General features: G+C 49.5%; 1 protein-coding gene across 1 annotated transcript in view; it reads left to right on the top strand.

The window, feature by feature from the left end:
• Positions 1 to 23,662, top strand: part of OTOA (otoancorin) — a 43,515-nt gene that overhangs the window by 5,320 nt on the left and 14,533 nt on the right. The window contains exons 8-22 of the mRNA XM_004691717.1: positions 257 to 360; positions 1,641 to 1,741; positions 3,207 to 3,346; positions 6,036 to 6,159; positions 8,254 to 8,469; positions 9,157 to 9,330; positions 9,949 to 10,089; positions 12,226 to 12,284; positions 12,460 to 12,577; positions 13,996 to 14,069; positions 16,308 to 16,443; positions 17,557 to 17,747; positions 19,235 to 19,328; positions 21,373 to 21,473; positions 22,841 to 23,057. Coding sequence (XP_004691774.1) covers positions 257 to 360; positions 1,641 to 1,741; positions 3,207 to 3,346; positions 6,036 to 6,159; positions 8,254 to 8,469; positions 9,157 to 9,330; positions 9,949 to 10,089; positions 12,226 to 12,284; positions 12,460 to 12,577; positions 13,996 to 14,069; positions 16,308 to 16,443; positions 17,557 to 17,747; positions 19,235 to 19,328; positions 21,373 to 21,473; positions 22,841 to 23,057 — 1,990 coding nt within the window. The remainder of the gene's footprint in view (positions 1 to 256; positions 361 to 1,640; positions 1,742 to 3,206; positions 3,347 to 6,035; positions 6,160 to 8,253; positions 8,470 to 9,156; positions 9,331 to 9,948; positions 10,090 to 12,225; positions 12,285 to 12,459; positions 12,578 to 13,995; positions 14,070 to 16,307; positions 16,444 to 17,556; positions 17,748 to 19,234; positions 19,329 to 21,372; positions 21,474 to 22,840; positions 23,058 to 23,662) is intronic.

The following is a 23,662-nucleotide window of genomic DNA, read 5'->3' as shown; positions in this document are numbered from 1 at the left end:
TGACAACAGCATCTCCCGAGTTCTAGCCACTCGGTGCAGCCCCGGATTGTAGCCATCTCTCCACACCATTTCTCTTGGAGACTCACATTCCTTTTCCTCAGAATTTCTTCGAAAAGCAAGTCTAGTGTCACGGCTGTCTGGTGCTTCCTAACGGGGATAAGTTCTGAGAGAGGTGCGGTTAGACACGCGTCGCGCCCAGGCAGCCTCCGCGGGTTGGGGCGTTTCTTCCCTAACCCGCGCCCGTGGCTGTCACTAGATCCGCGGTGTTCCGAGATGTCTATGACCAGACCTCAGCCCACGCGCAGACGGCGCTCTTCTCCTGGATGGCGGGAATCCTGCGCGCCTCTTTCAACGCCACTGGTGAGCCTGGACTTTGGGGGTGGTGTCGCATTTTAGGGGGAGTTCATGCTCAAAAGAGGGCTTCATCTTGGAAAACAGGGTTTGAGTTCCTTATCTCGTGGGACTTTAATCCAACCTTTGCTCCCACCCCCTGCAAATCCCAAGATGATTGTCCCACTCACCATACTCCACGCACCACTGCATGCTTCACGTGTGAGTTCTCTGAAATGAGGGGGTCCTGTCTCCCCCCCTCAACAGCGTGCCCCATTTTCTTCGTGAGATGTGAGCAATGATGGCTGGAGGACTTGAGGGCTTTGAGTAGATTGTAAGTTCCAAAGCTGTTATAGCATCTGTATGAAAGTGAGACAAGATCATTTGGGGGGGGGGAATCTAGGAGCGAATAGGCAACAATTTAATACTGAGCTTCCTAGCAACCAAAGCAGAGACAGACAGGATTTGTTTACCCAGATCCCAAAGGAGTCAAATCCATGAGCAAGGGAGTGAGATGGTGGCAGCCAGGGGTTGGGGTTGGGGTGGGCAGAGGATGGGGACAGAGTTTCAGTGTTACAAGATGAAGGATGTTCCAAAGTGGGTGGTGGCAATAGTGGAGGGACAAGTGGGCTGTGCACTGAGCAATGGCTGGAGTGGCGAGTTCTGTGTGGTATGGGTCCTAGCACAATTGAAAAAACGAGAGAAGATATAGAAAAGAATCACTGGGTAGGTGAGGCATGCAAGAGATTTCTCAGATAACTTCAGCTTGTTGACTATTGACTATCTATAGTGTCAGGAAGCAGGAGAAGCTTTTAAAAACCTTTTTATTTTTTTATGCATACAGAACTGGGGTACAGTCCAGAGGTGTGGGCTGGGGGGTGAGGGGATTCACCAGAGACAGAGTGGGGAGCAGAACAGGTAGATCAACCGAAATACATTGCTGAGGGGAGCAGAGGGCGGGGAGACAGGAGAGGTCTGCTGCGCCCTGTGGGTCAGCTCCCTGGCTGGGCATCAAACTCAGGCCCTAGTGGTGATAGTGCTGAGCCTTAACCCCTAGGCCACCAGGGAGCCCATAATCTGCACTTTAAACACATTTCCAGGTGGTCCAGGGACCACATTATTGAGTCACAAGGCCTCGGGTGGCACCTATGACCTTATGGAGCACAGTGGCTCACAGATGGGTGGCTCTCGTGAAGGAGTGAGTGCAGGAAGGAGATCTGGTTCCCAAAGACACACCTGTCACATACCAGCACAAAATCCTCCTTGCATTTATTTATTTACTTATTTATCCCTCTCCCCTTTTTTGGCAGATGACTCTGTTTCATGGGTCAGTGCAGAAAGCTTATGGATTTTGGGAAGATACATGGTTCATCTATCATTTGAAGAGATTCTGAAAATTAGTCCTAGAGAAGTAAGCTGGAAAAGTTCATTTATGTGCCCCGTTAACTGACACCTCTGGGCTAAGTTGTCTTCTAAACCCTTAATATGCAGCCGGCTGGTCAAGTTACCTTGGAAATCGGGCATTTGGCCTAGCTCATCTCTCTCCTGGAGACTTTAAAGAAAGCTCTTGGAATAAGGCCTCAAGTAGTCAGTCATCACATGGTGTGTCAGGTATAGAAGAGCTCTGAAAAGCGACACAGTGGTGACCACGAGAGAGCTCAGCGTGGACCAACATGACACAGGAAAAAAGTTGGCTCCAAGCCAGAAGTCACCAAAGGCCATTTTGATGCTCCAGAAAGGCCAAGAGCAGCAGCTTTAGCACCTCGGGGCCTTAGAAGCAGGGACCCAGGTCAAAAGCAACTTGTCCCTTCTCTTGCTAGCCACTCAGTGATGAGGTTCTCACTTGAGTTTGCAGAGGAAAAGTGTCCACAGTCTAAAGTGACCAAACTCATCGGTCAGCAAGGCTCTTCTGTCATTGACCTGATGATACGGAATCTGTTGGATCTTATCATTCTGCATTGTGGACCCAAAGAATGCCTCCAACAGAGAGGCATCTATAAGAAGCTTGGGGCTTGGGTCCTGGCCACGAGGGACTGGCTCGTTCCAGGATCAAGTGACTGGACACTTTCTGGTGACCATGAACCCAGCAGCAGAATGAGGGTTGTCACTTTACCAGGGCAGGCTGGGGCATTCTCAGACGTCCTTCCAAATAGTGACCCAAAGATTCTCAGTTGGTCATCCTTGGTTAAGGGTTTTGTGCTCCCGATGTTGAGTGAATTTCAGGAAGTAGACAGCTTAAATTCTTAAGGAGCCTGGTCTGTTGAGGCCATTTGCAACTTTTCTTCATCATCCAAAAATGTACAGAAGGGAGGTGAAGTCATAGGGACTTCACTTGTGCATGAGGGAGTTTTCTTAGGACAAGGAGTAAAATCTACAAGTTTATGAGCACAAAGTAACAGTGTGTGAAACAGGACACTTCCATACGAGACCTTAGATGGACAGTCAAAGGTGAACAAGAACGGAAAGAATCTAAGTAGGACATATAATAATGTTAGATAGGTATAGACATGTATGTATAGTTATTATTTGTATATAACAAAGAAAATACAACCTTTTTCATCATCCAAGGATCAAATTAAAAACGTACTCCTCTATTAACAAAACACTGATTTCTCAAAGATGACACTTTGTAGGCCCGTACTCTGACCTCAGTATAATGAATCCAGAAATAAATGTGCAAAGCTTTCAAAATATTCAGTTTGGATGCTTAGACAAAGGATACTTTTGTAGATATCAGCTGGGTGGGAGAGGAGTCTATTGAGAAATCCCTGAGGAGATTGGATGTCTCCATGCCTGGGGGGGGGTGGGGGAGGGGAACAGCACAGACCACCAGGGCAGCTAGACCCTCCTCACCCACCTTCCTGTCCTTGCCACAGATCGGGTCATTTATCAGCTATGACAACGCCACCAAGCAGCTGGACACGGTCTATGACATCACTCCTGCCCTGGCCCAGGCGTTTCTGGAGCGGATCAGCTCCTCCGGTTTTGACATGAGAAACACCTCCACCATCCACAGGCAAGGGGCGTGCGTGCCTGGCTGTTCCCCAGATCCAAACCCCAGTTTCTGAGCAGCAAGGGTGGGGGGTGGGAGGGGCTGTCCATCTCTGAATGGTCCCCTGTGTCTGTGCATGTGAGGGGAAGTGTGCCCCCCAGAAATCCCCCTGTGGAAGCTTAAGAAGGAAGGGCACAAATGCTTTCTCAGCATCTCCTCTGTGCCACGTATTTTTAAAAAAGATTTATTTATCTATGCATACAAGATCTGGGGTGCAGGCCAGAGTTGCGGGGAGAGAGTGGGCTGGTGAGATGATTGCCCAGAGACAGAGTGGGGTACAGAACAGGAGGGTTTACTGAAATATACTGCTGAAGGGAGCAGCGGGTGAGACAGGAGAGGTCCCTGCTACTCCATGTGGGTCAGAGTTCCAGGGATCGAACTCATGCTGCAGTGGCTGCTGACAGCTTCATAATGCTTGCTCCACCAGGGAGGCCCAGTACCAGGTACTTTTGCAACCTTAGCAAGGTCTGAGCGTGGAAAGGGACCATTTTCTGTGCTCAGTTACCTGCACTCCAGGGTAAATGAGACCTTCCTATTAAGTTGATGCAGGTATTGAAATAGCTTGTGGGTCCCCATCTGGTGAACTTCTTGCTGTTTAGACTCTCAGGGGAGGAGCCCCTGGATGAGATCAGCTTGAGTTTAGTGAGATGCCTGGAGCAGGTTCCTGCAGGGGAGGGTCAGAAGCTGTGCTCCTGGTGACCTGCCAGGGTTACAGTCTTTGGGGGAGCGAGTGTGCAGAGGGTGGGCCGGTGAGCACTGCTCAGTCATCTGCTTCCTGACATCACTGCACTGTCACAGAGCTCCCTGACATCACCATGCTCCCTATCAGTGTTAAGGGTCACTGGTCGAGAATGTTCTCATGTGAAATGATTCCACTTTCTTCCCCCTTCTCCAGTCATTTCCACCACTGGACAGGCCCTGTTTTTTCTGACTACACACTAACGGCCCCGTGGTTAAGGACAAGGAACTCGGACTTCCTGGGTCCAACCCTGATCTTGGTGGTGCCGCTGGGCCTCTCTGGGCTTTCATTTCCCCACCTGTAACATGGGAGGGAATCATATACCTGCCTCGTTAAGGTCCTTGTGAGGTTTAAGCACACCTCACACATAGTAAGAAATATTCTTCTCAATATGCTTATTACTATTCAGTCTTCACTCCCTGAGTGGCCAAAAGCAAAGGCTATTTTCTTTTTTTAAAGATTGATTTATTTATGCGTACAGAACTGGGGTACAGGCCAAAGGTGCAGGGGCAGTGAGAGGATTCACAGAGACAGAGTGGGGAGCAGAGCAGGCAGACGGATAAAGTACCCTGCTGAGGGGAGCAGCGGGGAGACAGGAGAGGTCTGCCGCGCCTGGGGGTCACCTCCCGGGGTTGGGGGTCCAACTCACACTGAAGTGGCTGTGTCTGGCTTGCAGTGCTGCGCCCTAAGCCGTTGTGCCTCCAGGGAGGGCTCAGCATTGCCTGTTTTCAGAGCCTATTCCCGACTTCTCCTGGGGACATATCTGAGGGTGTCAGTGAGAGGCGGAGCCAGGCTGAGCTGGTCAACCAGGCTGAGCTGAGTAGGGCTCCTCTTAAGTCTTGGAGCATCTGCCGATACACGAGTGCTCTAGCAGGAAGCAGGCCCACCAGGTGGGGTGCCTCTCTTCCAGTGCTCCTCACGCCCTCATCCTATTTACTATTACGCGCTATGAGGAACAAAGCGAGGCTCTTTTTTTTTTTTTTTAAAGATTTATTTATTTGTGCACACAGAAACGGGGTACAGGCCAGAGGCTCAGGGGCGGCGAGAGGCTTCACCAGAGACAGAGTGGGGAGCAGAACAGGCAGATCGACGAAGCACACTGCTGAGGGGAGCAGTGGGCAGGTCAGGAGAGGTCTGCTGTGCCATGTGGTCACCTCCGGGGCAGGTGGGAATCGAACTCATGCACAAGCGGCTTTAGATTCTCAGTGCTGTGCTTTAACCCGCTGCGCCACCAGGGAGGGCCACAAGGCTCTTTTTTATTAAAGGCTCAGAGGCAGGGCCGCCCTGTTCAGGAGTGCAGCATGAGCACTGCACAACTGCACTCAGCGCCCTTGCTGAGAAGCACCCTGCTGGAGGTCGGACATCTCACAGAGCTGGGCCTCCAGCTGCAGCTGGCCTGCAACTGCTTTCCGCCAACAGGTCGAATGCTCCTTCCTAGTCCAGGGTTCGAATCCTGCCTCTGCCCCTCATTGTTCTTGTCTTTTTTTTTTTCTTTTGAAGTTGGGGAGGGGGCGTGTAGGTTGTAAAGTGCCTTAGAAATAAATCTGCCCGAGAGAAACCCTCAAGGTGGCAACCTCTCACCTCCATGTGGAAAATGGAGGGTTTCTTGTGGCTGGTGCTGCCTTTTACTGTCCCACGAGGAGGAGATGGTGGAGCTGGATGGTTCTAGATTGAAGTCCCAGCTCCACCCCCAGCGCTGGGCAAGTCAGTTGAGCTCCCCAGCCTCAGTTAGCCCTTCTGTGACTTGGGTGTAATGAGCCCCCTTACCCTGAGGGGGTTGTGATGAGGTAATTCAGGTAAAGGCTTAGGGCAGCACCTGCCTGTGATCTTGACCTAGCTTCTGACTGGGGTGCTGTGGGGGTTGAGCGCCCTCCCTCTGTGCCTGCCACCAACACCCCTTCTGTCTCCCCACAGGCTGGGTCTACTGGTTTGTTTCTACGATGACTTGGAGTTGCTGGATCCTGCCGTGGCTCAGGTCCTTCTCCACCAGATGATCAAGTGTGGCCATCTGAGGGGCTTCCAGGCTGGAGTCCAGAAGGTGCTGATGGAACCAGGGCCCTGGGGTGCCTCAGCATCACCAGTTAGAGAAGCGCAAAGAACAGGCTTGCCTGGCCTTTGAGAGCAAACTCACTGTTAGCCAGGGTTAATCAGGGCTGGGGGCGGGAGTGGGGTGCGGGGCGCAGCCTCAGCAGGAGGTGACTCCTGTACCGGGAGGAACTTGAAAATGGGAAGAAATGGCCAAAAGACAGTGTTGGAAAGAGCCTGAGACAGACCACAATTCTATCAGAGCAGCTGCCTCAGACTTCAATGTGCCTTAAATATTGCCTGGGGATCTTAAATACAAATTCTGATTTAGTTGGTCAGCAAGGGGGCTGAAGGTGCATTTCTAGCAGTTTCCAGGAGAGCTGAAGCCGCTGGTCTGGCAGCCGTGCCTGGAATCACAAGAAGATGCAGCATGGGCCTCACACCCACACTGTTAGCTCCCTTTCACACCCCCACTCCCACAGGTCCTGTGTTACTGCTCTGGGGATGGGGTGGGGTGGGGTAGGGTGGGGGGTGGGGGTAGGGGTGGCCTGGGTAGGATGTGTTTTAAAAGCGTCTCAGATAATCGCAGGACTATGACCTGACTAGAGCGCGTTTTCTGAGGTCCTGGGCCAGGGCTCAGACGCAGCGGCTCATCCAGAACTGGCCCTCTCCCCTCTCCCACACCATCTCGCCTTTCTTCTCTTAAAGTCTCAGTTCTGCCCCAAATCTCTCACTTCTTTTGGTCCTTCTCATTTTTTTTTTTGTTCTGAAAAGATGACATGAGAGTAATGTTGAAGAAAATTTTGATGCTGTCAATCACTCCACAGCGGTCTTTCACACCTAAGCATCAACTCGCCAGTCCCCTTTGACATAATAGCTATTTTCTGGGTCTGTGAATATTTTTGTTTTCCAGTAAAAGAATCTCTCCCCAGCAAGCTCAAGGAACTCCCTGGGATTTTACCGCTCTGGTTCTGAGGGTGCGTTGAACTCTCAGAGGGCTGGTTAAATACAGATCAGTGTCAGGCTCTGCAGGTCTGGGATGGAGTCTGAGAATCTGTGTTTCTAGCAAGTTCCCAGGTGATGCCGAAGCTGCTGGTCAAGAGTCACTTCTGAGAACTGCTTCTCGACACCTTTCCTTCCCTCCAGCGAGGTGGGGAGCCCGCTCCCAGGGACGGGGTGTGGCTCAATCTGCAGAACCAGCCTCCCGCGACTTTTTTCTGTACATCACCTTGCTGCCCCCTAGCGGACATTCCAACACGTGCCGCCCTGCTCTGATAGGAATTAACTGTTCATGGGAATTCAGGTGCGAAAAAGGGAACAGGAGCCTGTCTGGTTTTTCCATACCCAAGGCATGGTACAGTGGATGAGTTTATCACCTCCACTGAAGCAGCTGGGAAACCCTTACCTAGACTAACCAGGCATACTAGAGTAAAGTAATTAAGGTGAGCCCAGCAACGTGAAGACTTATTTTTTTAATTGAAAAGCAAACAGAGCCGAAAATTGAAGTTCTGTTTATATTACAACTACATAAAATCTACATGCTCTAGTTTATTTATGCAGTGCTTACTTATAAAGGCACAAGAAGTCCCATATGTACACCCAATTGCTAATTACAGTCATTTTTACGAGGGTGGATTTTCAGGAGACTTTGTTTTTTATTACTCTTAGTTGTAACTGTTGAGAAATATTTTTGTGCAGATTGTGTGTTATCATAATTGATGCCCAGGAGGAGACATGACATAGTTAGGGGTCTGGATTGCAGTCCAGCTGCTCCAGTGGTCCTGCATATTTCATGAAAGAAAAATAGTCCCATGCTTGGATCTAGAGTTCAAGGGCACAACAAGAAGACAGGGACTAAGAGTGTGATGGAGTTAAGGATGAAATGAACAACATTTCCACTTGCTCAGCCCTACAGTTGACTTAGTAACAAATGATAATGAACTGAAGCATAACTTGAGTTGGAGACATGTGAAGGCCAAGAACAGGCGTGTCAATGGGGTCCACTCATTTTCTGGGGGTGGCGGGGCCCATCCTTACCCCAGGGTGCAGTCAGAGGGAGCCCCCAAACTGGCTTGCCCTCTATCTCATTCCAGCTTGCTCCCCCCAGCTCAAGGCCGAACTCCTGGACATTGCCATGGAGAACCAGACGCTCAGCGAGGCCCTGGGCTCCTTGTCGGATGCGGTGGTGGGCTTGAGCCTCTCTCAGCTGGAGTCGCTATCCCCTGAGGCTGTGCGAGCCGCCATCTCCACCCTCAACCAGGTCTCTGGCTGGACCAAGAGCCAGATGCTTGTCTTGTCTGCCAAATACTTTGCCCATGAGAAGGTGAGTTGGAGCTTTGTGCTCTTTTCAATGTGGGGGGACCCCTGGCCGGTTGTACACACACGGCAGGGCCAGCCGACCAGTAAGCAGGAGGGCCTCAGCGGACTGGCCCTGGCTTTGGGGTCCTGGATGATCCGCTTACCTTCTCTCTTCTCAGTTCCCACCTGTAAGGTGGGGGTTATAGCAGCATGTTTTCCAGAGTGGCTGCAGGGATTATGAGGGTTAGCACCCAGAGGGCCTGGCCCCAAATGACATAGTGGGGAGCTCTGGCTGTGTTGGAGAGCCCTTTGTGGGGTGCATCCAGGAGGCCCTGCGTATATGTCCCTCATCCTGGGCTTGGGGCCCACACTCATTTATCCCACTCTTGGGCTGCAGGGAGAGGTTCATCCTCTGCACCGCCCCTGTGGGGCAGCCCCGCAGAATGGGCTCCAGAAACTTGAACCCTAAAATTCTGCTGTCTCCTCAATTTCAGTCCACACTCAGCTGTGAAACCCATCCTGTCACCCGGGTGCAGGAGGTTCAGATTCTTGATGTTTGTGCTGTGGCTTCGTGCAGCGCAGTGATTCCCCAGGGAGAACCAGGGCAGGTCGGGGGTGACCTGCGCTCTGCACCCCCTTCCCTTGGGGCGCCCCCTGCCCGGCGTGCCGCGGGGCCGGAAGCTCCCAGGCAGAGCCTGCTCTGTCTCCGCAGGCGCCGTCCTGGTCCGTCCACAACCTCAGCCAGGTGGGCGCGCTGCTGGCCGGCGTGGGCGCGCAGGCCTTCTACGGAGCGGAGCGCGCGGGGCTCGCGCAGGTGCTGAGAAGCTCAGTCGCGCGGCACGTGCCAGACCTGTCCCCTGCGCAGCAGCAGGGGATCCTCAGAAAGGTGAGCGAAAACGCTTGGCTCCCTCGGGTGTGGTTTTGGGCTTCTGTGACTCCAGGCCCTTGCCCAGGTGAAGCCTTTCTCCGGAGCCCACCCGCCCTCCTCAGAACGAGGCCTTTGGGCCCTTCCCAGAGCCGGGGGCAGAAGGCCCTGGAAGATGTTTCCTAGAGTAGGTTTCCTAATATGATAATGTTTTAAAAGTCAGTTTTCCCAGCTGCTCTCGAAAGCTCCCAGAGTCGCACTTTCTTCCTGTTCTAGCCTGGGGTGGGGCTGCCTTTACCATCTGACCTGTGAGGTCCAATGACAGAATCAGTAAAGAAAGCAAACCCCAGGGTGTTTGGCCTAACGCACCAGCAACACCTTGCAGAGAACAGCGACACATGCAGGTAAAATCAGGAGCGTGGGTTTTGGGATATGACCGACTTGACTTGAATCTCATGCCTTTAGCCAATTAATCCACCCTCAGCTTCCTTACCTGTAATATGGGGTGAAGGACGGTGCCCACCTTGTCAGGTTTCCAAGCAACCTGATGGTTTTATGGCCCAGAAGCCTTTGACCAGTGCCTGGGCCTACCTCAGAGCTCCATTCAGCACCTCCAAGGTTTCTCCTCACTTTTGGCAGATGATTGAAGCAGAAGATTCTGCCTCTGGTATTGTGGAAATCCAAGGGGCTTTCTTTAAAGAAGTGTCTCTTTTTGATTTATGGCGGGAACCTGGACTCAACCTCACAGTCCTGAAAGAAAAGGAGCTTCGGTGGAGTCAGGTATGACCACGACCCCCACAGAACACACCTGGATCTTGGATTGTCTTCTTCTTCTCCTTTTTTTTTTTTTTTAAGATTTATTTATTTATGCATACAGAACTGGGGTACAGGCCAGAAGTGCAGGGGGAAATGAGCGGATTCACCAGAGACAGAGTTGGGAGCAGAACAGGCTGACTGACGAAGTACACTGCTGAGGGGAGCAGCGGGCGGGTCAGGAGAGGTCTGCTGCGCCATGTGGATTAATCCCTGGCTGGGAATTGAACTCGTGCTGAAGTGGCTTTGGCTTTGTAGTGCTGTGCTTTAACCCGCTGTGCCACCAGGGAGGGGATTGGACTGTCTTCTGGGAAAGGTCTGTTTTAAGGTTAACTTGGTAAAAATGTTTATTTCCGGGTGATTGGACTCAGAGGTAGGGTGAAGAAGTTGGGCAAGGCCCCGGATGTGAATTCAGAAGCTGTCATTGTTAGTTTTGGGGAAGTGACTTCTCACCTGGTCTCCGTGTTCCCAAGGGCAAAATGGAGATAAATTGTCCTGGGGAGCAGGGATGTCAGATGTGACTGGCAATGGCCGTGCTCGTGGGTGGGTGGTATGTGGAGCAGTAAATGTGGCCCTGCGGAGGCCGGTGTGTGCACGGCCATAGGACTTTTCCTGACTTCTTTTTCATCCAGTCAGTTCTCCTTGGTGTCATTGTCTTTTAGCCACAGCAAGGCCTTTCAAGGGGTATTTGATTTTACAGAAACACAAGGAAGCTATCACAGTGCAAACACTTTCTTTCCCTTTTAATATAATGGTATTAAAATAATAAGTTGTTACATAAGAATTAAGAGATTCTTTTTGGAGATTTAATTTTAATTTATTATGTTTATTTTTTTTTTAAAGATTTATTTATTTGTGCATACAGAACTGGGGTACAGGCCAAAGACTCAGGGGTGGCGAAAGACTTCACCAAAGACAGAGTGGGGAGCAGAACAGGCAGATTAAGGAAGTACACTGCTGAGGGGAGCAGCGGGCGGGTCAGGAGAGGTCTGCCACACCATGTGGTCACCTCCGGAGCAGGCGGGAATCGAACTCATGCGGAAGTGGTTTCAGCTTCTTAGTGCAGTGCTTTAACCCACTGAGCCACCAGGGAGGGCCAATTATTATGATTATTTTTTAATATTTTCTTACATTGTTCATTTTGGCACAATATTTGAGTCCCCCTCTCTGGGGTAGTCCCTGTAGTTCTCCCACCACCGCAGTAGGCCCCCCCGCCTACGACCCATCACCATAGTCCCCTGTGCTCTTCCCTCCCTGTTTTCACTTCTTCCCCCTCCCCTCCTGGATGCCTCAGATCTACCTCTTGCAGTTCTGCCTGCAAGATTTGTTTTTTCCCTGACCCTTTGTGTGGAATGCAACAGCCATTTCCTGAGTCAGGCAAGCAAGACTGGAGGGTTGTGTGGCTCATGGGCCCTGACCTTGACCCTGGGCTGGAGGAATCTGGGGTCACACACAGAGGGTCAGGAACTTACCCCCTGCCACTCTGGGCCTCTCTGTAGGTCTCAGGTGCCTCTGCCTAATGCCATAATTTATTCTGTTCCCGGAATATGTTCAATGCTTAGAGTCTATAAACTAGACAAAATCTTTACCTGATCGTGTCTGCAAGTTAGGTACTTGGTAAAATTACATTCCTTAAAACAAACACCGCTGCCTGCAGGTGCTGCTAGAGGTCACTGCTCTCCAGCTCACCCTGGTGTGTTTATCCAGGGGCATCTGTGTTCAAGAGCCAGCGGATGGGCTTGGAAACAGGGTTCCGGAGGGTCCTCAGCTGGTCAGGAGCTTCATACAGCGCAGGAAGCAGACTTCTTGCTCTGACCTCCAGCTCTGGGACCAGGGGTTTTGCTCTCGCCCAGCTCAGAGTGGAGCAGAGGGAGTCACCTGGGGCGGGTGTGCCGGGTGCGTGTGAGGGGCTGGCATTGTTCAGACCCCAGTTCGGATCCTTGCTCTGCCACTTAGCCATGGGGAGCCCTGGGTTAGTCACATGGCTTGGGAAGCCTCCATTTTCCCATCTGTAAAATGGGATCCCGGTTCCTCCATGTTAGAGCCTCACCGTGCTGGGCACAGCCTGTGATCCTCATGGTGAGGGGGACTCTCTTTCCTCAGGCCTTGTTCCTGTATAAGCTGCTGTCAGAGGCAACACCAAGGCCGGAGGAGCTCCTGAGGTGGGACCGTGTACCTGGACCTGGGCTGACGCTCCCCGGGGAGCCTCCCCAGCCAGGAGGGGCACTGGATGGCCCCACCTGCAGCCCGAGACCGACGAGTCTGCCTTCTCTTGCACGCCTGTCCTCCCCCTTCCCGACTCCCTTCTCTTCCCGGGTCCCTTGTCTTGTTTTACAGCACAGGGCAGCTGGTCAAAGGCGTGACGTGTTCCCACATCGAGTCCATGAGCCCAGACTTCTTTATGGCTCATTTCCATTATTTTGAGAACAGTCTCTTGCTGCTTTCACCGTATCAGGTACCTGACAGAGTTTTCCTGCTTCTCATTCTCTTTCCCTTCCCCGGCAGCCTGGATTGACGGGCGTCTGAGGCTATTTATGCCAGGATTATTCAGACGCAATGATGATGTGGGGCCATGTCTTGAGTCAGGGCTTCTCAATTTCCTTCGTAGAATGCTCTAAGTATCCAAGTTTCTTTTTCTTCTTCTTTTTTTAAATAAAGATTTATTATTTTTTTATTTATACAGAACTGGGGTACAGGCCAGAGGTGCAGGGGCCATGAGAGGATAGGGTAGAGCTTGGGGGGCTGCTTTGGCATTCCACAGTGCAGGACAGGCCCACAGCAGAGTTCACTGGCCCAAACATCAGCTGTGCTGAGGCTGAGAATCTCAGGCCCAGAGGTAACCACACAGGAACTTTTGCTATTGACACTCAGAGTTGTAAAAATAATATGTGTAGATCTGTAATTTAAAAGAGGAAAATGAGCTCATAATAAGCACATTATTTTGTTTCACTTTAGGAATACACATGTCTAATAGGGTGTGAACATCAGTTCATGTTAATATCCATAAATCTACCTCGTTGAAACAAAATTGTGGTATTGTATTCCATTGTATGGCTGTGCCATAATTTACTTAACCAATACTAAACTGGAGTTCATTAAGGGTATATCTCTGGTAAAAGAGAGACCCAGGAGTTTATTTGAGCAAAAGTTGTTTGAAGAAAAGCAGCACTAAACTGGAAGTGGTGAGGAGAGCTCACCCACAGACAGTGTGGAAGCGGAGACAGGAGAAGGTACGATCGGCCGCAACTTAACGCTGAGTTGGTTGTGACTGGTTGTCTGGCGTGTTGATTTAATAATCTTGCAGCATTTACAGGCTCAGATTTTGGTGTGCTCATGTACGCAGTGAGAATGAGTGAATTAGAATGAATTAGCCATACCCACTGAACGGCCAACCTGCTTAGTACGTTAACATCTCACTTTCATGAAGCTCTAAACAAAACTGTGGTGAGCATTCTGTACCTGAATTTTTGTCTTCATCTTGCGGTTGACTCTGTTTTCTTTTGAAATTTTCTTTTATATATTTTTCACATCATTCTTCAGTTTTACACAATGTAGACTGGAGACTTATCATCTCATGCGTGGTCCCCAAGAAATTCCCGCCACCACTTCACCCATGTACCATCACCATCGTCCCGTGAGCTCTTCCTACCCCTGTTTTGATACAGTCTCCTGTCCCCCGCTCAGAATGTCTGTGGTTACCTCAGCTTTCTCACCCGCAAACCGGGTACAGTAGTGGTACCTGCACCTTTGGGTGTCTACGAAATGAGTCAACATACCAAAACATGCAGGGTTGTGCCTGACACGCAGAAGATAAATCTGCTTTTGCTCTTACTGCTGTTGGACTAAATTCCTGGAACCGCTTTACTCTTCCAGGTTAATTGTTTGGCGTGGAAATACTGGGAGGCCGCCAGGTCCTCTCTGCCGCCCTTCCTCTTGGCTGCACTCCCGTAAGTGAATGTGGACCCCTCTTTCTGGCTCAGCAGTAAGATTGGTGAGCCACAGTGACCCTCTGCACAGGGCCTGGGCCAGCCGCACAGTGGAACGGGCCTTTGACAAGTAAGCCCTTGAGGGCCAGGATTTAAAGGCAGGGCCCCACGTAGGTATTTCAGACAAACGCTTCTGCTTTTCCTTCTTATTTTAAAACCAAAGCCTACGCGAAAGCTAATGAAGCAGGCCCCGTCTGGGCTGCCTCCAGATTCCAGCGGCATCAGGGCTGATACCAGCCATTGCAATTTCTTGCGGAATGTGTGGATACTTGGGCCTGGGAGGTGCCCTGCTTTTCCATCATGGTGTGGACTGTTTCTTTCCATTTTCTTTACTTTCCCTCTTCTTTCTCTTGTGTTACTGACTTTATTCATTCAAAAATATTTGAGTGCTTACTATACACTAGTTTTCAGGATAACTTAATTGCTGGATCCAGGGGCTCAAATGATACCATCTGTCTGTTTCCTGACTCAGTTTTCCTCTGTCAGCCTCTCTGTCAGGCAAGATACTTTTCATTGATGGCTCCAGACAGATCAAGGTTACATCTTCCAGCTTCATAACCAGGGAAAGGAAAGACTTTCTGTTCCCATTCTTTTAGTGAAGGTTTTGGGTTTGACTCTGTTGGCCTAGGTTGGGTCAATTTGTTCTCTTTGGACCAATCACTGGGGGTTGGGAGGGTGAATAATTTTGGCTGGTTTAGTTCTTTATTGCACCCTAAAAGCCAGGAGTAAAGTGGGCTCCACCCCAACCCCAACCACTAGGGCTTAAAGTAAAGGGGTGATTCTCCAAAAAAGTCAGGTGCAGTTACGTAGGAAAGGGTAACGGACACAGAACAGGGACTCTGTCTCCTTTGGGCTCAGAGAGATGGAACCAAAACTCAAAGCATGCATTAAAATGACAGAGTTCAAGACAGACATTCCAGGAGGGGTGTCGAGAGGGGGGGGGTCCAGCAGTGTGGGTACAGGGGTGCGCAGTGGGAGGCGTGATGTGCATTTGCAGATAGTTGGGAGAAGGGAGGCATGGGCAGATCAGGGGAGGCTTGTGTGACCTCGTGGTCTCTCACTCATGATCTGGGCTCAGATCTATGTTTCAGGAAGGTCGTCACCACTGCTCACGTAGGACAGCATGCAGGCGGGGCCTGGCTGGAGGGGGAGGGCCCGGAGCTCATTTCTCACCTGGACCTTGGCATGGCTGTTTTCTTCCAGTCACCCATATTTTGGCTCAAATAGTCCTGTCTTAATAGAGGTCCCCTTGGCTGCCCCACCGTCATTCTCCATTAAAAAGCCACGCTCAGAAATGACCTGTTTAATTCACTGTCTTCTGTGTTTCTTCCCCAGTTTGGAGGGACGTATCCTAAGAGCAGGGATTGTAGCTGGGGCCCAGAATGGTGTCTGGTGTACAATAGATGCTCTGCAGATGTCTGCAGAAAGAGTTCATGAAGAAATAGACAGGTGTACTAGGGAAGGAGAGGCAAGAAGAGACTTGAGAAATACTAAGGAGAGCAATGACAGATTTGGCGATCGAGGGGAAAAGAATTTTTGGGTTTGGGTTTGGAACAGTCAAGTGGCATGAGAATAGGTCTTGTGGGAATAGAGCTGCCTTTTCCCACATTAGGGAGACATTGGTTAGTGTCTCCCCAAGAGAAAACATTTCTTCCTAATGAGAGTGCTTCAAGGATTAAGATTTTGTTGACTAGGGTTGAATCTTGGTGGCTCCAAGTCATGTAACAACTAAGACATCTTCTCTCCTTCCCTCCCTCTGTGCCACTTTCTTCCCCCTAGGGGCGATATTGCCCCCTTTTGAGAAAATATGGTCAAGAACTTAAGTGGGAATTCTGGACTGGAGATGATGGGACTGGTAGATCTTCTCTTTCTTCCTCATTTTCTATTTCAGTCTCTCTAGCTTTTCTTTCCTTTTTCCTCATGTTCCCTTCACCAGCCTGTCAGTCAGCATCTGGCTATAGAGATTCCAGTCTCTAACTAGTGATACTGGGCATAGAAGAGGAGCATGATGGAAAGTTTGTTCCCACCCATAGTATAAGACCATGATGGATGGGAGGCTTGCTACTTGTCCACAAGCCAGAACCTCACAGAGGAGGACATTTACAGAACCCCTGAGATAAGCTCTTGAGCAAGTGGACTTGGTTTGGGGGCAAATACAGAGCAGCTGGTGTTTCCCTTCCTTGTCCTGTCTCTTTCCAGGGCTCGCTATCTGGCTTCTGTCCCAGACTCACAGTGTGTGCCCTTCCTGGTCAGCCTGGGCAGGAGCCAGTTGGACTCGTTGGTTTTAGATTCCCATAAGAAGAGTTTGGTCCTCCGAAAAGTACTGCAGTGCCTGGTAAGGAAGCCTCCAGGGTGACCCCCCCCCCATCTGGATGTCTGTGGCCATCTTCGGGACCCCTCAGGGGATATGGGTGTGATCTCGATTTGCTGAGATGGCCAGAAGTCGGCCTGTGGGTCCCAAAGCTGGTTCTAGAGTCCCTGTGGGGACAGCTGTGGCCACTGGTTCTGGAGATTGCCTGTGCAGGGCCTGAATCTCCAGAACTGCTCTGGGGGACTTGAACAAGCACAGTACACAGAGACTGGGTTCTAGAAATGCCCCTGCCAGTGGCTGGCTCTGAGGCTGTGGACAGGTCACTTCTGCTTGAGGCTCCGTCTCATCATCCATAAATCAGGAGCAGTAATGCCTCTTAGTGCAGTTCTCAAGGGCTGGAGCAGGCAGGGCTTGCTCAGTGCAGAGTGAGTCTTGAGTCCTCACCTGGCAGCTTCTTCATTTTTCCAAAGTGACTACGAGCACTTTCCTCTTAAAGTGACTCTGAAGTGACTCTGTAACACTAAGAGGAGCACCTGGTGGATAGTAAGCACTCGATAAGCAGTACTTTTTTTTTCACATTAAGAAAGAGCTTTGAAGGCGTACAAGGGCCACACAAATGTGGAGGTGTTGTTCTTACAAGTTTATGCCTTTTCTTTTTTTTAAAGATTTATTTATTACTTGTGATTATAGAACTGGGGTACAGGCCAGAGTTGTGGTGGGTGAGAGGATTCACCAGAGACAGAGTGGGGAACAGAACAGGCAGATTGACTGAAATACAGCAGGTGAGACAGAGGGTGAGACAGTAGAGGTCTGCTGCACCATGTGAGTCAGCTCCCTGGCCGGGGATCGAACTCGTGCTGCAGTGGCTTTGGAGAGCTTCATAGTGCAGTGTTTTAACCCATTGCGCCATGAGAGAGAGCCCTAAGTTTGTGCTATTTTGATAGTCAGACTCTGCTCAGTGCTCCACTCCTGCTCTATGGTTTCGAGGCCTGCTTCCCTGGGGTAAAAACAGTTTTCTCTACTAACCATGTGGCAGGGGAAGCAACTCAGATGGGGGTCTTTGCAATCCATGCTTTTAAGGAATCTAGATCTTGAGCTGGCTGGATCCTGCCACAAAGCTCTGTTTGTCGGTTGCAGAATAATTCCGTGGCTGATGAGTTTGACGTGGATGTCGTGGGGAATCTTCTCTGTCACTTGCCGGCGGCCATCATCCACCATGGAGTGTCCCCCAGGGCCTGGGCTACCGCCCTGCATAGCCTCAGGGACTGCCCAGGCCTCAGCCCAGAGCAGAAGGCCGCAGTGAGGCTCAGACTCCTGGAGCAGCATGGGTGAGGAGGGGCCTGGCCTGGCTTTAGGGTGAGGTGGGGCGTGTGGGAAGGGTACACAGCCTGGGCTCTCCTGCACTCAGAACAGACTCTCTAGCTTAGGATGAGGCAAGTCATTCTTTGGAAGTATGACCTTTCTTCTTGGCCCTCATTTCCCTGAAGTGAGAACAATAGCTGTTTGCAGGCCTCACGTCACCAATACATCTCAGCACAGGCAGAGGGAGAGAGTTTGGGAAGGTGGTGCTTTACACATGCAAAGGAGGTATTATTTTTATGAAATAGTAACAGTGTAATATAGGCACAGCCAGCTGTGGCTGAGTGAGGGTTTCCTGGGGAAAAGTAGAGCTGTTCTCTCCCAGGAAGGGATTTCTGAAGTTACACCAGATGTGTGAGTAGGGTCCTGCTATTAGTCAGCTGTTAGACAAGCAGTGTCTTTTGGAATAATGACTGTGCCTCAAGCACTGTGCTCTTATTTAGAGTTTAAGAGCATGGACGTGGTCCCCAGACTCCTGGAGTTTGAAATTTCCTATCATCTACTGTTTGTGTAGCCTGGGGGAAGAAAAAGAACAGTTTTTTGCCTGCTAGTTTTGCTTCTGTAGGATGGGACAGTGATAGCCCCATTGGGCCGCTGTGATGAGTAGATGCATTGATACATAGAAAGAACTTGCAACAGTGTGGGCACTTAGTAAGGAGAATGTGGCCGCTGCTGTTAGTAGGACTGAAGATATAGTGGTTAGTAAGAGAAATATGGCTCTGTGCTCATGGAGTTTACTGTCCAGTGGAATAATGCTTTTAATCAAAGAGATACTGGGGAAGAGTGGTTTGCCTCAGTCCTGGAGAAGAGCTGTCATTGGTAACTGGGCAGAAACTCCTTTAGAGGTCCTCACATGCATAGTGAGGTATAAGTGAGAACAAGAGTGGATTCTGACTCAGGACTGTTATTATCCTGTGAAGTTCAAGAGGAAATTTTATCCTGCTGCAAGAAAAGACTATTACAGCAATTTGAAGGGAGCAAATATATCATTACTATTCTATTGAGGAAGCAGAGGAAGGAAACACTGCAAAATAAGTGACAATTTCTGTGATTCAGTTCAAGCTAAAAATGGGGATTTGTTGAGCTCAGAAATGGGGCTTAATGGAAAACTCCAGGTGTGGACTTCAGGCATGGCTGGATCCAGAAGCTCAAATTATATCATCAGGATTGTTCCTTTGTGTTCCCTGATGAAGTCTTTATTTTCTCTATTGGAGATAGGAATAGCTTCCAGTAGCCTCCTAACTGCTAGAGATATCAGAAGAAAGATTTCCTCTATCAGTTCTATCAAAATGCACAGGGAAGCCTCTCATTGGTCAGCCCATGACCATTTTCTTAGAGAAGGAAGTGATCGACAGCCTCCCCAGATAAGAGATAGTCTGTTTCTGAGAGAAAAGGATGCTGGGGGACAAGGGCCACAGAACAATTTTTCGATTTACTGTTTATTATCTCCTCTTAGGCTCCCCCAGAACTGGACAGCTGAGACAACGAAGGACTTGGGACCCTTTCTAGTACTTTTCTCAGGAGATGACTTAAGCTCTATTGCCACAAAGGTACTTCTGGGTTTTATTGTTAGAAGGTTGAAGGAATTGGAAAGGGAGAGAAAGTGTGGTCAGTTAAATTCCATTGGTTTTTCTGCCAATTTGTTATTTTGGAAATTTCTTCCCTGCCTCAAAGCCTCAGATGTTTCTCACTCCACGTCATCAAGAGACAGTGAAGCATCAGCTAAGTGGACTCTGGGTCTTGCTGCCTCCTAGCACATGCACGTACCCCTGGAGCTGTCGTTTAACTACCACCATTAGCTCTTCATGTGCTTTCCACATACGTGGACATTAGGGCTCTAACAGCCATCATGCCTTATGCAGACGAGCACATATGTGTCACGTGTGCAGTCACTCATGCCAGTGTTTGATCCAGAACAAATCATTATCGAGCCTTGTGCTTGCACAACTCTCCAAGATTTAGATGGTGTACACCAGGAGCCCTGAAATGAAGCATGAATTAGTCTTCTTTTGCTGCATGGCACAGCCTCACATAAACGTGGCAACAGTGAGCATTTATTTCTTGCTGACTGGTCTCAGGATCACTGGGACAGTTCTGCTTTGTAAATCTGCCTTTGGGGCCGGGGGCTACCTGAAGCTTGTCCTTCTCACTGCAAAACTCTAAAAGAGGAAGTGTAAAAAAGAGCAGTTCTTAAGGTCCGGGCTGGCTGTCACTTTCCGTTGGCCACAGCAAGTCACATGACCAAGCCCAGCCTCCCTGGGGCAGGGAGCAGTCTCCTCCCTGTAGAGGGAGGGTGGGGAAGGACTGAATGTGGCAAACCAGAGTCACACTGACCCCTGAGCCCGGCCCACGCCCCATCTGTGTACTCATACGGCAAAGCTCACACGCCTTGTTTGCTTGACAAGTTCTGAGCACTTAGCACAGTCATACAGGTCCCACAGGCCCAGTATACATTCCAGTGGCCAGTCAAGGGAAAAGCCATCCTCTGGGTGTGCAGAGGTGCAGTATAAGCAGCAAAGACCAAAACGTATATCCTTAACATTAAAAAAAAAAAATCGGCTTTCAAAATGACAGATGTCTTATGTCCAAAACATAACACAGTAAAATAAAAGTGATTTGCCAGTGGATGTGTGTAGTAGGATACTAAGTAAAGGAAGATACTGGTTAAATTAATTTTAAGCACCTGCAAGAAAAAAATCCTGTTGTGTAAGAGAGGTTTAAAAATGCATGAGAAAGGCTGATGATCAAATGTGATCAAATTCAGGGAATTTGATCTGAGGAAGGAGGGAGACGAAGCAGGGAGCCGCTACCAATTTACGTGTGATGTTTTATTTCTTAAGCTGGGCTGTGGGTGACTGCGTGTTTCGTTGCAGTATTCCCTATGCTTTTTGTTCTACTGCATGAAATGTTTAATAAAACAAGTAAAACATGTTACAGGTTAAAAAAAACCCCAACTCTCCCTAGGAGGAAAACGAGTCTCCCTTTCACCCCACGTTTCTAGTTCCTCAGCCTGTCTCAAGGGCAAGACTGTTTCGGATTCTCTCTCCTCTTTTCTGAAAAATCCTCCACCTCCCCTGTACACGTTCTTGTATTTTTTTTTAAAATGTGAGAGTGAGAGGCTCAGGGGCAGTGAGAGGCTTCACCAGAGACAGAGTGGGGAGCAGAACAGGCAGATCGACGAAGTACACTGCTGAGGGGAGCAGCGGGCGGGTCAGGAGAGGTCTGCGGCGCCATGTGGTCACCTCCGGGGCAGGCGGGGATCGAACTCATGCAGAAGTGGTTTTAGCTTCTTAGTGCAGTGCTTTAACCCGCTGTGCCACCAGGGAGAGCCCTCATTTTTATTTTTGAAAATCTGATGGGTGAAAAGTAATTTATGGGTAAATTATTAACTAGACTATTATTGAGGTTTGGTGTCATCTGCTGTGATTCTAGAGACTAGGTTGGTTGGTCTAGGGATGACATTGATATGGGAATTTCCTACAAAGGGTGAAAACCCAAAGTGTCAGTAGCATTATAGTTTAAACTCTGATATAAATCGACTTAATGGACTCTCGTTATTTGCTCCTTCTCTTTCATCTTCTCCCCTACACACAGTTTCCTGATATCCTTCAGCAAACAGCGAGCAAGATGGTTGGGCATCTGCTCCCCCGAGAATTCCTCTGGGCTGTCTTTCAGTCTGTTCGGAACAACAGTGAGGAGTGCACCCGCTTGGACACCATTGGCTTGGACGGCAGCCTCGGTGAGGGTTCCTGGGGCAGCTGAGCCTGTGTTTTGACTGCGAGCCTGCATCGACAAGCCTCCTGGTGAAGGGAGTAGGGGAAATGTTTGCCAGGCAGTAGAATGTCAAGGATCTATAGATCCAAGACTTACGCCGTTGTCAAGTGATTTGGAACCCTACTCTGCCCTCCTTTACTTCTTACTCAGGCCAGTAGGCTTAATGGGAGAACATATACAACATTTCAAAACAATTAAAATCTTTAAATTTGAGGCCAAATGGCTGTGTAGCTTAAGCATTTGCAGGTCTGGGGTCAGGCTGACTGGATTTCAACCTTGAGCCTGCTATTTGCTGGCTGTGTGACTTTGGGTAAGTGCTTTAACCTCTCTGTTCCTGTCCGCTGTAAAATGGGGATAATGAAGACGCCTCCTTGGCTAGGTAATTGTGAGGATCGATGGGTTAAAAACCTGAAAGCATATTCAGAACAGTGCCTCGCATGTAGGAAACATCTGATAACTGGTAGGTATCACACACCTATTGAGTGTAGACCTGTGTCAGGCAGGAGGAGGAAAGTGAGTCAGAAGCCGCATTGAGATAATAATCATTGACAGTCTGTGCTTGCTTTCCTGCAACAAACACATTTATTCCCCAAATGATCTTTGAAACATTTTCCTTTGTAGCACACCATGGTTGAAGTCATCTATGATGTCATGAGGGTGGCGGCCCATTCACTGAGCAGTCCCCAGAATCTCTTTAAGGGTTCTAGAGAGTTCGCTGGTTAAAGACAGGTGCTGCCTCTGTCAGGCTGTGTTGACAATCTCACCAAAATGCTGATTTCCATGTTTTCCTGCTCCTTTCTGTCTCTTGGTAGTTTCTTGAGTTCTTTGATGACCAGGGTAGAGGTGCCCGGGCCTTCCTGTCCTGAATGGGGTCTGTTGTCCTCCTCTGACCTTCCAATCAGCAGTTGCCCGGCAACATTGATACCAATGTTTTGGGGAGACGTTCAGGGAACTGATCTTAGGGACTGGAGCAGATGTCTTATAGATAAGGAAAAAAGGGGTTTGGAATTTGAATTTGAAGCTAGAATTGTTCACTAGCCACTCCTATGCCTTCAAGCCATTTGCAGTCCGGCTGCAAAGCTCCTACTGTGTGCATGTGGCTGTGCAAAAAAGCTGACATTTCCACAATTTTATTAGCGGTTAATGAGCCAGAAGCCCCACCTCCATTTCTCTCCATTTCTAACTACACTTTCTTTCGCAAATAAATCCAAGCGGAGAAGAACATTACTCATTTCATTTCAATGAAATGGGAAACAGACCCACCTTTCCTGAAATTCTCCTTTCCCCGTTCCCTCCCTGTGCCTCCCCTTTCTCCAGGTTGCCACGGAGGCCTGGCCCCCTCTTCTGAGGACATCTTCAGGCTGGCGGAAGCCAATGCCTGCTGGGCCCCTGAGGACTTGCTCTGCATGGAGGAAGATACGTTCATCAGGAATGTGGAGCTGCTGGGGGCCGTGAGGGGCTTCAGCCAGGCTCAGCTGATGGCGCTGAAGGAGAAGGCTGTCCAGGTAAAGCCCACCTCGGGGAGGCAGCGTTAGATCGGAGAAACCAAGCAAACAACCATCAGCACTCCTCAAAATTTTGCTTGTTAAAATTGTACAGCATCAGCTTGGTGCCCCTGCTGTGATCTCTGAACTGAGAAATGGGAGGATTCTAGCTCCTTCCCCTTAGGGCTGCGATGGAGAACAGAGAGAGATGCGTTCTGGCATTTAGTAGCCAGTGGATAAACCCAGTGCTTTAGACGTCCTGGTACCTCTGACAGAGGCGGTGTCTAGGAATGCTGCATTTTCCTCTTCTTCCAGAATCCAACTGCTGCTAGCAGCAGGTTTTTTTTTTTTTTTTTAAGAATCTGTTGGAAAACTGTCTGAAAAACAGCAGAAATGAGAAAAGAGAAAACTGAAGTAGGTCGCCATTTTGAAAAATGCCCCTTTGAGTGACTGTTATAGCCGTTCTAATAGTTTGGAATGTCTGGCTTCCTTGGATTAAGGCATTACATTCCTTAAAATAGTTATAGTTTTTGCTAAACATGGAGCTTCCTTACGACCCAGCAATCCCACTCCTAGGTATCTACCCAAAAGACACAAAAACACTGATTGAAAAAGATACTTGTACC

The sequence above is a fragment of the Condylura cristata genome, unplaced genomic scaffold (assembly GCF_000260355.1).
Source record: "Condylura cristata isolate star-nosed mole 26May11 unplaced genomic scaffold, ConCri1.0 scaffold00032, whole genome shotgun sequence".
Taxonomy (NCBI): Eukaryota; Metazoa; Chordata; class Mammalia; order Eulipotyphla; family Talpidae; genus Condylura; species Condylura cristata.
Note: the sequence above shows the minus strand (reverse complement) of the source record. Positions and strands in the feature narration are given on the sequence as shown.